Below are 13,738 nucleotides of genomic sequence, written 5' to 3' on the forward strand. Positions count from 1 at the left end.
ATAAACACTCATAATTTGGGGCTTTTTAATCGTCATTTACTGTATGTGTAATTTTGCTGATGTTTGTCAGTCTGATGACTATTGTGTTCTGCTAAGGGTAGTGTGACAGAATGTGCATCAGCTTATTCATTTACATGTAATTTTGGGTTGCTGAGAGGTTAGCTGTCTAAAAGTATCAATTATCACAAAGTTAAATACTACAAGATTTAAGAAGCAAGCTTCCTTAAGAATAGTTTGGTTTCTTGACATTACTCTGAAGTCCAAAAGGCCTCAGGATCCAATTAAAATTTCAGTGTTAGAAGGTTTGGGGTTTACTGAAGTCCTCTATTGTCAACAAAAAATAAGACATGATTATTTTTTTTCATTTAGACTCAAGGATGTATGTTTTACGTACACTCCCTAGTTGAGGATATACCATTTTTGCAGACTCAGAAGAGCACAGACTGTTTACAAAGTGAATCAATATACAAGTAGTTGATTATTTTATTGAGGATTATTGATCTTTGTGTCTTTACACATATCTGTACCTCACCTTTTCACAGAACCTCTCGATACAGCTCCAACTGTTGGATTTACTGAGGAGAAGGTGCAACATGAAAACTATGAGATTACAGTATTTGACCTTGGGGGAGGAAAGAAGATCCGTGATATCTGGAAAAATTACCTAGCTGAACTATATGGTGTGATTTATGTGGTGGATTCCAGCACCAGAGATAGGACAGAAGAAATTAAGGAGAATTTGACCAATTTACTGCAAAACCCACAAGTCTCGGGAAAACCATTGCTTCTGTAAGTAAATCAACTGTCTTAAAGTTACAGTACCTGTACAAAATCCATCACTCTCAACAATTGTGTAGAATAAGACTTTATATTGATCTATTACATTAAGGGATTTCTTGTGTGATTTGAAATTGGTCCTGGGCCCAACATTTTGTTGAAAAAATAGACCAAAGAGTCAAATTTGCAGGATTAAATGGCTAAAATTCTGTCTGAAATATTTTACACTGGGATTTAGGTCCATATAAATTAGAATTAGGACTTATTATGGGACCCTTTTGACAACTAAAAAAATTCCTGGCTTTGTGGTGTTGATTTGTCTCACATATTACCACTGTCGGCCTATCTGTAAACTTGTTTTGTCTGCCTTTAAACACTTTTTTATCTCGAGCATAATTTTCAGACCATTAAAGATATTTCAACAAAATATGATATGCTTTAAAAAGGTTGCATAGAGAAACCTTTTGAGACTTAGATTTTTTGCATCCATTATTTTTGGCTGCCATGCAAACAAATTTAGTTGTGTATAAATTTAAAGTTTGGGACCATAGAATACTATGAGGCAGTAAAGTATTTTTTGAGTTTTGAATTTCATTCTACCTTTAAGATAATTGCAATGCTGCAGGTGAAAAATATGTGTACCAAAATACCTGAAAATGATGTATATCACAATACATGAGCTACGAAATTGATGTATTGTCACACTCATGGTGCAAATGGATTGGTATATTTCAACAGTAGTTCCATTAGCACTGACATTATTGTGATACTGATAGGTATAGATGAGATGTTACACCTCTGATGCCTGTGTACTGAAACTTCCCAATAGATGAGATGTTACACCTCTGTTGCCTGTGTACTGAAACTTCCCAATAGATGAGATGTTACACCTCTGATGCCTGTGTACTGAAACTTCCCAATAGATGAGATGTTACACCTCTGATGCCTGTGTACTGAAACTTCCCAATAGATGAGATGTTACACCTCTGATGCCTGTGTACTGAAACTTCCCAATAGATGAGATGTTACACCTCTGATGCCTGCGTACTGAAACTTCCCAATAGATGAGATGTTACACCTCTGATGCCTGTGTACTGAAACTTCCCAATAGATGAGATGTTACACCTCTGATGCCTGCGTACTGAAACTTCCCAATAGATGAGATGTTACACCTCTGATGCCTGTGTACTGAAACTTCCCAATAGATGAGATGTTACACCTCTGATGCCTGCGTACTGAAACTTCCCAATAGATGAGATGTTACACCTCTGATGCCTGCGTACTGAAACTTCCCAATAGATGAGATGTTACACCTCTGATGCCTGCGTACTGAAACTTCCCAATAGATGAGATGTTACACCTCTGATGCCTGTGTACTGAAACTTCCCAATAGATGAGATGTTACACCTCTGATGCCTGCGTACTGAAACTTCCCAATAGATGAGATGTTACACCTCTGATGCCTGTGTACAGTAGACGATATGTTACACCTCTGATGCCTGTGTACTGAAATTTCCCAATAGATGATATGGTACACGTCCAATGCCTGTGTACTGAAATTTCCCAATGGATGTTAAAATACGCCATTTATTAAATCTCATTTATTGAAAATAACTATTTCCATCCAAAGATGGCAGTGTACCGCCCAGAGTGGGCAGGGCAGGGCAATCTGCTTCAATAGACTTGGGACAGCACTGTTCAAATATCATTTTATAACAGCAACAATGACACAATCAACATGAGTATGAAGATTTTCTATAAGCTTCATAAAAGTCATACACCACTGCATGGTTTTGTAGGCTGGTAGTGCCTTATAGATGCCTTGCAAATAAATATATTTTTTATGTACTTGTTCAAATGTGACCATTATGTACAGATTCACTTTTTAAAATTGACTTTTGAACAAATACCATCCCCAAAGATTATTATTATTATTATTGTTGTTATTGTTATTATTATTGTTATTACATTATCAAGATTGTTTTATGTGCTCTGTTCAACAAGATTTTAATTATGGGTATATGTTGTTCTTTCCCAAATTTTATGTTTCTCACAAGATTGCTTTATCTTGCTTACTTTAACCCATCCTGGAAATGAAAACATTGCTGGCTTACATTGATCTTAGTTTGACATTATATGGATTAGTTAATTGCCCACCTTACCAAGATTAAAAAGACAGTCAGCTTATCTGAGACACCTGTGATGAACAGAAAATCCAAAGAAGCCTTATGTGGCTATTCATTGTGACTCATGACCAATACATTGCCTGCCTTTACAGACATGTTTTGAATATTGAATGACCCCCTGACCCTAATGAAAAGGGATTTAACTTGTATCTCTTCTCAGAGAGGAACATTTTATCTTCAAAAATAACATTAATTCACAGCAGATAGATGAAAATATATGGATACAGTGGAGCCTCGTTAAACCAGACACATTTGTTCCCAGTGAATATGAGAAGATTAAAGAGTTTTCCAGATAATTGAATCATGCGCATTTTTATTTTACAATGTCATCATACCGTATACATGTACATGTATATGCTAGATGTAAATGTCCTGTATATTAAATAATGGTTGAAATAAATTAATGAATACATCTATTGACATGTGTTTATTTCACATTATTATAACATGCGCTTGTACATACATGTACAGTAAATATAAGGTTAGACAATTATCACATCGAACACGTCACACATGCTAGCTGTAAATGTACTCAGTATTTAATAATGGTTGAAATAAATTAATACATTTATTGACATGTGTTTATTTCACATTATTATAACATGTGCTTGTACATGCATGTACAGTAAATATAAGTACTGTACATACATTTATTATGTGAATTTCCTGAAGAAATCTGTAACTTTTGTTTGCCTGGATTCTTTGGCGGGTCTATCTGCAATGATTATTGATAGTGACCATAGATTCTCAAGGGCATCACTATTGTGTTTTATGTCATCACAGGTGAATATTGCTGACGTCTACTCAAAATACGAAATTAATATTGCTGACGTCTGCTCAAAATACGAAATTAATATTGCTGACGTCTACTCAGAATACAAAATTAATGTGGCTATGCTAATAAAATGCAGTCATTTTTGTAAGTCGTATTTTACAGCTGTTATAGCTGCTAATGAGCTGATAATTGATGTCCCCATTTTATTTGGAAATGAAGCCCTATACTGTCCACAGCTTAAATCAATCAACTGTATTTGTACAGCCGTCAATAAACATACAATTGGTAAACAACAAAGAGGCTCAATGACACACTTAATTTATTTACCATATGTTATGTCAAAAAGCATGGACAATTTGATCCCAGTGTGTTTATTTAATTATTAACACCCCCGTCAGTGACTAGCTAAAAAAGACATTGTTTATACAATTGCTGGTTACAGTATAGTCACACTACTTAGTTTTTCCACACACATGATCACATGATCAATTGATAACTTTAACATACCACTAGAATTTGACCAATCAGAGATTGATAAATTGACACACCTACAAATTTGCGTATGTGAATCTGTATTATCTGACTGACTCTATTTTCATATATGATTTTTCGAACTTTCTTATTTGTGGACAGATTGTTTCCAGATTATCAATACAAGTTTTAAAGTAATTTTACACTTTGGTCCCCGATTTTGATTTCCGGATCCGGAACACGGATATCTTGATTAATGGAGCAAATTAATGTTTATGAATTCCCTTCCCGTTGAATTATGTCCAGATAGCGAGGTTTCCAGATAAACAGAGTCCGGATTAACTAGGCTCCACTCTATGTCTGTCACAGTGGCACAGAAGGTGACTTTCATTTCTGCTGTAATAACACAACTACTTTTCCACCATACAGCAATCATATAGCTTTGATCCTCATATATATGTATTATATAGATAAATTGTTTTCATTAAAGGAAACAAGGCTTGCCAAGTTTCCTTTCACTGAAAGATCTATACAAATGGTACATATCAAAGGTGCAGAACACATACTGTGTATATACTTTATTTATACCATATACAAATACGCATGCTTTTGTTTCAATGAGTGTAAGATTGTTTACAGGCAGCTGCATGTTAGGGAGTGAGCTGTTCACATCCTCCTCAGTGATTCCCAGAAAATGTAATTCTGCATCATTGTAGCTATTCATAATCCGTTTAGAAATTGGTTATTTGCATTGTTTTTGAACTTTTATTTTCATTTCCTGTTTACTAAATAAATGAGACACATGGGATTTAAACATGAGAGTTGGTTTAAATTAGTAAGTAGAGCACAGTGATGATTGCTTTGCCAGTGTCCCAATCAGCGAAAGCATGGCCATTTGATTCCCAATCAGGGAAAGCATGGCCATTTGATTCCCAATCAGGAAAAGCACTGCCATTTGATTCCCAATCACAGAAAGCATGGCCATTTGATTCCCAATCACAGAAAGCATGGCCATTTGATTCCCAATCACAGAAAGCATGGTCATTTGATTCCCAATCACACAAAGCATGTGCATTTGATTCCCAATAAGGGAAAGCATGGCCATTTGATTCCCAATCAGGAAAAGCATGGCCATTTGATTCCCAATCACGGAAAGCATGGCCATTTGATTCACAATCACAGAAAGCATGGCCATTTGATTCCCAATTATGAAAAGCATGGCCATTTGATTCCCAATCAGGGAAAGCATGGCCATTTGATTCCCAATGATGGAAAGCATGGCCATTTGATTCCCAATCATGGAAAGCATGGCCATTTGATTCCCAATCATGGAAAGCATGGCCATTTGATTCCCAATCACAGAAAGCATGGCCATTTGATTCCCAATCACACAAGGCATGGCCATTTGATTCCCAATCAGGGAAAGCATGGCCATTTGATTCCCAATCAGGAAAAGCACTGCCATTTGATTCCCAATCACAGAAAGCATGGCCATTTGATTCCCAATCACAGAAAGCATGGCCATTTGATTCCCAATCACAGAAAGCATGGTCATTTGATTCCCAATCACACAAAGCATGTGCATTTGATTCCCAATAAGGGAAAGCATGGCCATTTGATTCCCAATCAGGAAAAGCATGGCCATTTGATTCCCAATCACGGAAAGCATGGCCATTTGATTCACAATCACAGAAAGCATGGCCATTTGATTCCCAATTATGAAAAGCATGGCCATTTGATTCCCAATCAGGGAAAGCATGGCCATTTGATTCCCAATGATGGAAAGCATGGCCATTTGATTCCCAATCACGGAAAGCATGGCCATTTGATTCCCAATCATGGAAAGCATGGCCATTTGATTCCCAATCACAGAAAGCATGGCCATTTGATTCCCAATCACACAAGGCATGGACATTTGATTCCCAATCATGGAAAGCATGGCCATTTGATTCCCAATCATGGAAAGTATGGCCATTTGATTCCCAATCATGGAAAGCATGGCCATTTGATTCCCAATCACAGAAAGCATGGACATTTGATTCCCAATCATGGAAAGCATGGACATTTGAATCTTGGCATGCACAGTGAAACAAGTTGAGAATTAAGCAAATAACAAGAGGTATCCCAAAACTTTAAAGTTATTTACAGTTGATATAAATTATTTATTATTCGCTTTACATTTGCTACTGACCATAAAATTGTTTTTATCATCTCTCTCTCTCTCTCTCTCTCTCTCTCTCTGTTTGTTGGTTAGTCTGCCAATTTTACCATCATAGGTCCAGAGACATTGTTGCATTCCATAGACAAAATCTTTTATGATCTTCTTTCATGGATTTTTTTCTCCACATGTGACAATGGAGGGGGGAGAAAAACTGAATCCATTGGGGGTGGGGACTTGATATTAGATTTTTATCATCAATCACTCAGTTTCTCTGTTAGTTAAATAGTATGTCAGTTTTACCATCATACATTCAAAGAGAGTTCATGATCAGTTGACATAAACTTACTAGTTGACAGAGCAACCAACACAGACAGAGAGAAGAAGAGAAACCTTCAGAAATTTTAATAATTAAAATTATATTCTTGATCCATATTATTGGTTTTAAAAGAAAGCTTTAAATATATTACATGAATTTATTATGTGGCTGTCTCCATTGCAACTTTATATCATTGGTAGCAAAAGCCCAGAGAAAGATATAAACAACTATCAGTACTTGATTTCCTCTTGGTTTCTTAGTGTGCATTCAAGTTTATGGATTTCATCAGGCTCAAATTCGTTCTCTCTCTCTCTCACTCCAGAGATTTCCACATAGTTGTAATGGGTTTGTTGCTGTCAAGGTTGCATTGTTATAGATATTTTATTTCATGGATTAGCCTCAACAAATATCAAAGATAAAGAAAAAAGTAAAATATGCTGACAACAAACTCAGTTGGCTTGAACAGTTAGAACAGTACTATAGTCAGTATGAGCACAAATCAAACAGTATTAAGGTTGATACAAAAATACATATTTTTGTCTAAGTGTACAATATCAAATAGAGCCAAGACAGCCAACAGTTTTACAACTGCCTCTTCTTCAATGCTGTCATCAGGCTGTGGCAGCTTTAGACGTGGAGGAAAGTTGCTCATGGTAAGATGACTCTTAAGTCAGTCTGTATTGCCAGAAGACTTGCTTGGCATGATGTTTATGTGTACATGTATCAGAAGACTTGCTTGGCATGATGTTTATGTGTACATGTACCAGAAGATTTGCTTGGCATGATGTTTATGTGTACATGTACCGGAAGACTTGCTTGGCATGATGTTTATGTGTACATGTACCGGAAGACTTGCTTGGCATGATGTTTATGTGTACATGTACCGGAAGACTTGCTTGGCATGATGTTTATGTGTACATGTACCGGAAGACTTGCTTGGCATGATGTTTATGTGTACATGTACCGGAAGACTTGCTTGGCATGATGTTTATGTGTACATGTACCGGAAGACTTGCTTGGCATGATGTTTATGTGTACATGTACCGGAAGACTTGCTTGGCATGATGTTTATGTGTACATGTACCGGAAGACTTGCTTGGCATGATGTTTATGTGTACATGTACCAGAAGACTTGCTTGGCATGATGTTTATGTGTACATGTACCAGAAGACTTGCTTGGCATGATGTTTATGTGTACATGTACCAGAAGACTTGCTTGGCATGACGTTTATGTGTACATGTACCAGAAGATTTGCTTGGCATGATGTTTATGTGTACATGTACCGAAAGACTTGCTTGGCATGACGTTTATGTGTACATGTACCAGAAGACTTGCTTGGCATGACGTTTATGTGTACATGTACCAGAAGATTTGCTTGGCATGACGTTTATGTGTACATGTACCAGAAGACTTGCTTGGCATGACATTTATGTGTACATGTACCAGAAGACTTGCTTGGCATGACGTTTATGTGTACATGTACCAGAAGACTTGCTTGGCATGACATTTATGTGTACATGTACCAGAAGACTTGCTTGGCATGACGTTTATGTGTACATGTACCAGAAGACTTGCTTGGCATGACGTTTATGTGTACATGTACCGGAAGACTTGCTTGGCATGATGTTTATGTGTACATGTACCAGAAGACTTGCTTGGCATGATGTTTATTCAGTGTGTTTTTTTGCAAATATCATTGAGTGTGAACTTTAGTAATGAATTGTGATTTGTGTGTATAGATCAAGTTTAAATAAAACTTATGTTTTGAAGAATTGTTTTAGTATGTTATAATCTTGATTTTGTTTTGGATTAAAAATGCATGGATTTTAGACAGTGAGTGGAAAAAACAGTTCCCAGACACTATATACATAGTCTTGCATTGAAATAATATAAACTACTTGAAATGATTATATTTCATTGGACTTACATCATTTAATGATCCAAATAGCTAAACATTATTAATCTCTAGGAATTTATGTATAAGAAAACCAATAACTGGGGTTGGGGTTCTGCATCACATTTGAGTCAGTTTTCATTGGGTCTTTAAATTATGGTTCATAGCAAGCACAAAGTCCACAAAAATTGTTACCCCATGAAATATAGCGAAAGCACAGTGTATATTAGCATAAATAATGTGATAATTAATTATCCTCATATATCAAATACTTGCATATCTGTAAATGTATGAATTTTATCCCATAACATGTTGAATGATTCAAATATTAAGACTATGACATTACTTGACAGGCTGGCCAACAAGCAGGATATAGAAGGACACATGGAAGAGGTGGATATCTGTGATGCACTGTCCCTGGAAGAACTCGTCAACCAAAATAAATGCCCATGTAACATTGTAAGTATGGCTGCTTATATTGGAAGAAGAGTGACTCTGGAACAACTAGTTTGCCAAAACAAGTGCCCCTGTAGAATTGCAAATACTCTTGTCAAGAATTAACTTTAATCCTTAGAACGAACAAACAAAATAATGTTCCTAATGTTTACTTTAGAGAATTTAGTTTTATGTTAAACATTTTGTTACATCAGAGGCTTCAGTTTTCCTCTGTCCATGTCTCATGTGTACACTATTTCTTTCTCTGATATGGTAGCATCACTACTTGCATCAGCAAGAATGGAAAAGAATTTACTGGGACTCAGGCTTTCCGTAACTTCTTCTCTGATTGATTGAATGATGTCATTGCCTGAATCTGTTCATATAATTAGCACCAGGTTCAACCCCATTCATCTCCTTGGCTGTGTTAAACTGACCTCTCATTTTATTTTCCCATTTAGTTTTGAAAGATGTCTTTCCTTGTGGAGTGTCAGCAAATCTAACTTAAGGTATTTTCTACACATGCTGGCTCATGTCGTGCCTATAATGTGCTGCACAGGCCTTTTGAGGTCCAGAACTGTTCTGAAACTTAATTGGTTCATCCATTGATAAAACCATTGGTTTAATTTCCAACCTGTGCCAGTCTGAGATATTGTTTTCAATAACTACAAAACATTTTTCCTTGTGAGTCAAGCCGAAAATTACTTAGTCTCTTGGTAGTGTCATATTTGACATTGTTTGTTGCCACAGCTTCTGGCTTATGTCTCTTTGGAAAAATAATTTCCTCACACTCAGTGGAAGTCATACATTTTACCCCTCAACTTTCACATGAATTTTCCTTCTCCAAATCTTTTATTAACTTCATTGTGAAAATAATTTAGTCAACTCACTTTATTCCCATAGTAAATATCACCTTGCTTGACAACTAATTTTAATATGTTCATAAAATACATTTTGTCTTTTAGATATGAACAGATACAGTTCCTTAATTAGCATAATTGTTTTTTCAAATGCAATATCAGATGTAGAAGTGTTTTCTCTGTATAATCAATTAAAACTTAAATAATCCTTTTAATCAGTTCATAAAGGGTACCAACACTAAAGTCGGTATAGAACCTTTTGTTATTTTAATTGGATTGACTTTTTTGATTAAAATCAAAGGGTGAGTTTTTCGTGAGGATCTGGCTTAAGTAAACACAATATAACAAAGCTGTTTAAAACAGTGTCAATCATTAATGCCAGTTTTGTTTGGTTTCATATGTTTTGATTGGCCAATAATTTGGTTGCTTAGCCCAGTATACAGTCAAATTGTAACAAATTGTAATAGATACAACATTTATCAATGACTACAGGTTGGTGTGATACAGGATTTAAATAAACATATGGAGAGGGGCGGAATCAAGATATTCATTATGCCCAGATGGCATGATGGGACCGATATGCCCAGAGGGCATGATGGGACCGATATAGGTAGATAAAGTAATTATAGCATGAAAACAAGCACTTGCCCAACTTTCTTAAAATAGGAAAATAAAACCCTGGTTTCAGTTAAGTTACTGAGTCTTGTATGAAATATTCCAGAAAGCAAGAAATAGCTGTATACAAACTACTAATTTACAGGTGCTTTTGATTACTTATGCTGGTTATTATAAATATCACTTTTGGTCCAATCTAATTTCCTCATCTTTTATTTGTAGGAATCCTGTTTTTTGAGGATCTCTCTTTATTCCTTTAATGTCCTGGCAGTTGTTTCTACCCACCACATAGTCTAATCCACATCTCCACTTTGACCTTCTTTTCAGCCTTGCTCTTGACCAAGGTCTCCATTTCATGAGTCATTTTTCCTTTTTCAGTTTGTATGCACTGTTCTGACTACAGAATATTGTCTTAGTTTTACTATTATCTTTATATTCAACTATGAGAAGTAACCTTTTACAGTTGTTTTCCAATTAAATTGCTGCCTTCAACTGAATCAAAATAAACAGTTCATTGAGCCACACTAAGTCCTTAGATTGGAGAATTATCACTCTAAAAAGTAGTGTAAACAGGTGTTGGTTGCATTCAAGTGATGGCTACCTTATGCTAAATAAATATCTCTACTACTGTTGGAGCATAAAACGAAAATGAAAGAGAATCTAAAATGTTGGTTTGAACTTTTTTGGACGGAAGAAAATTATAATAAAACCAAAAAGCAAGAAAATAGCTCCTATGACTTTTTAAAAATCTTAAAAGTTTATACAATAAAAGGGATTATGATTGTATGATATTGCAGGTAACTTGCTGTGCAATAAAGGGCACTGGAAAGAAGATAGACCCAAACATCAAGAATGGCTTGACTTGGCTGTGTAACATCATCGGTCAGATATATCAAAAGCTTGAAGATCGCATAGCCAAAGATATGGAGGAAGTTGATCGGAAAAGACAGGAGGAAAATCGACTCAGGGCAGAACGTGTACGCAAAATGAAGGAGGAAAGGTATCATGACATAAGCTGTAGTCTAAGTATGGTTTGATATAAGAATTAAGTGAATGAGTAGTTTTTGGTTTGCACGCATTAGACTTTATATTGGGACAAAAAGGAAATGACATAGTTCAGTTAAATATATAAATAAAATTAAGGAGTACCTTTTAGTTTGCACACATCAGACTTTATATTGGGACAAAAAGGAAATGCCATAGTTCAGTTAAATATATGAATAAAATTAAGGAGTACGTTTTGGTTTGCACAAAGCAGACTTTGTTTATGTACAAAAAGGGAATTACATAGTTCAGATAGTTGAAAGGCGAACAGAACATATTTCAGATGGTCTCGAGGTTATTAGTACTAAAAATAGAAAGCCACTGTTAATTAAAATGGAAACACTTAAATGACTTTTCCAGAATAGCTGAAAAGAATTGGACTAAACTTGACAGAAGCATCTTGGCAATTAGACTTTTCACGTTTTTACAAGGCTTACTGATCCATTATATGTAATGGTTGCCATAACTAAAAATAGTAAAATCTTTAAACAACTTCTTCTCCAGAACTTATGAGTGTAATTTAAACAAACCTGACAGAAATCACTCTAGCATGGGGACTATTTCAATTTTATACAAATGGTGCAAATCAGCTATCGGATATGGCCACCATTACTAAAATTGAAAAACCTTTAAATTATATGTCAAAAATCACTCAGCTGATATTGACCAAACTCAACGGTATCCTCATGATGGTCTTTGAAGTGATGGTCAGCTCATGATGGTCTTTGAAGTGATGGTCAGCCACTGTAAATTATGACCACTATGGGTAAAAAATACTTTAAATAATTTTTCTTCAAAACCAATGTATAGAATTTGAATAAACTTGATAGAATGGCACGAAGATCTTCAGATTTGTCAGGAATCGGCCATCAGATACGGCCAGTGTTACTATAAATAGAGAAAACCTCAAGTAATTTCTTATCGAAAACAGCTCAGTAGAATTTGACCAAACCTTAGATATAACCACTGGTGCTACAAATGGAAAAACCTTTAAATCACTTCTCCAAACAACTAAATAGAATTTGAATGAAGATACAAAGCATGTTGGCAGGAAAACCTGTAAGATGCATGCACATCCACCATCATGTTACAAAAATTTGAAAATCTTGAAACAGCTGAAGCTTCTGATCATTCATTCAATAGAATTTGACCAAACTTGTCAGAAAGAATCCTGGAATGATTCATTCAATAGAATTTGACCGAACTTGTCAGAAAGAATCCTGGAATGATTCATTCAGTAGAATTTGACCGAACTTGTCAGAAAGAATCCTGGAATGATTCATTCAGTAGAATTTGACCAAACTTGTCAGAAAGAATCCTGGAATGATTCAGTCAATAGAATTTGACCGAACTTGTCAGAAAGAATCCTGGAATGATTCATTCAATAGAATTTGACAGAACTTGTCAGAAAGAATCCTGGAATGATTCATTCAATAGAATTTGACCGAACTTGACAGAAAGAATCCTGGAATGATTCATTCAATAGAATTTGACCAAACTTGTCAGAAAGAATCCTGGAATGATTCATTCAATAGAATTTGACCGAACTTGTCAGAAAGAATCCTGGAATGATTCATTAAATAGAATTTGACTGAACTTATCAGAAAGGATCCTGGAATGATTCATTCAATAGAATTTGACCGAACTTGTCAGAAAGGATCCTGGAATGATTCATTCAATAGAATTTGACTGAACTTGTCAGAAAGGATCCTGGAATGATTCATTCAATAGAATTTGACTAAACTTGTCAGAAAGGATCTTGGAATGATTCTTTCAATAGAATTTGACTAAACTTGTCAGAAAGAATCCTGGAATGAAGACCTTTCAAACTTTTTTTTACAGGTTCCAATCCACCTTCAGATCTGGCCATCATTACTTCAAATATGAAAACCTTTAAATGATTTTCTGAAACCACTGAATAGAACCCGAAGAAAATTGATAGAAAGAATCCTAGAATGAAGATCTTTCAAAACAATTTTCAAAAGATTCCAGTCCACCATCAATTATGGTATCACGGTACCAATTGTTTTTCCATAAACCTTAATGCTAATGTTTGGGGAAATAAATATATTTTCTATCCTACTTTAGCATGCATGTCACACACTTTTCTAGAGAGCAGTGTTAGATTGTCAATTTGACAATGACAGTACCAGGTACTCCATTGCATTTAAGAGAGATAACTCCACTGGAACTAGACAGGGGT

The 13,738-nt window shown here is 35.4% G+C and overlaps 1 protein-coding gene across 1 annotated transcript in view; it reads left to right on the forward strand.

Annotated features, from left to right (window-relative positions):
• LOC149801171 (uncharacterized) overlaps positions 1 to 13,738 on the forward strand; it is a 44,601-nt gene that overhangs the window by 7,099 nt on the left and 23,764 nt on the right. The window contains exons 3-5 of the mRNA XM_089955199.1: positions 543 to 789; positions 8,935 to 9,040; positions 11,289 to 11,491. Of these exons, the coding sequence (XP_089811325.1) occupies positions 543 to 789; positions 8,935 to 9,040; positions 11,289 to 11,491 (556 nt within the window). The remainder of the gene's footprint in view (positions 1 to 542; positions 790 to 8,934; positions 9,041 to 11,288; positions 11,492 to 13,738) is intronic.

The sequence above is a fragment of the Sinohyriopsis cumingii genome, chromosome 4, assembly GCF_028554795.1.
Source record: "Sinohyriopsis cumingii isolate HCF-2022 chromosome 4, ASM2855479v2, whole genome shotgun sequence".
NCBI classification, from domain to species: domain Eukaryota; kingdom Metazoa; phylum Mollusca; class Bivalvia; order Unionida; family Unionidae; genus Sinohyriopsis; species Sinohyriopsis cumingii.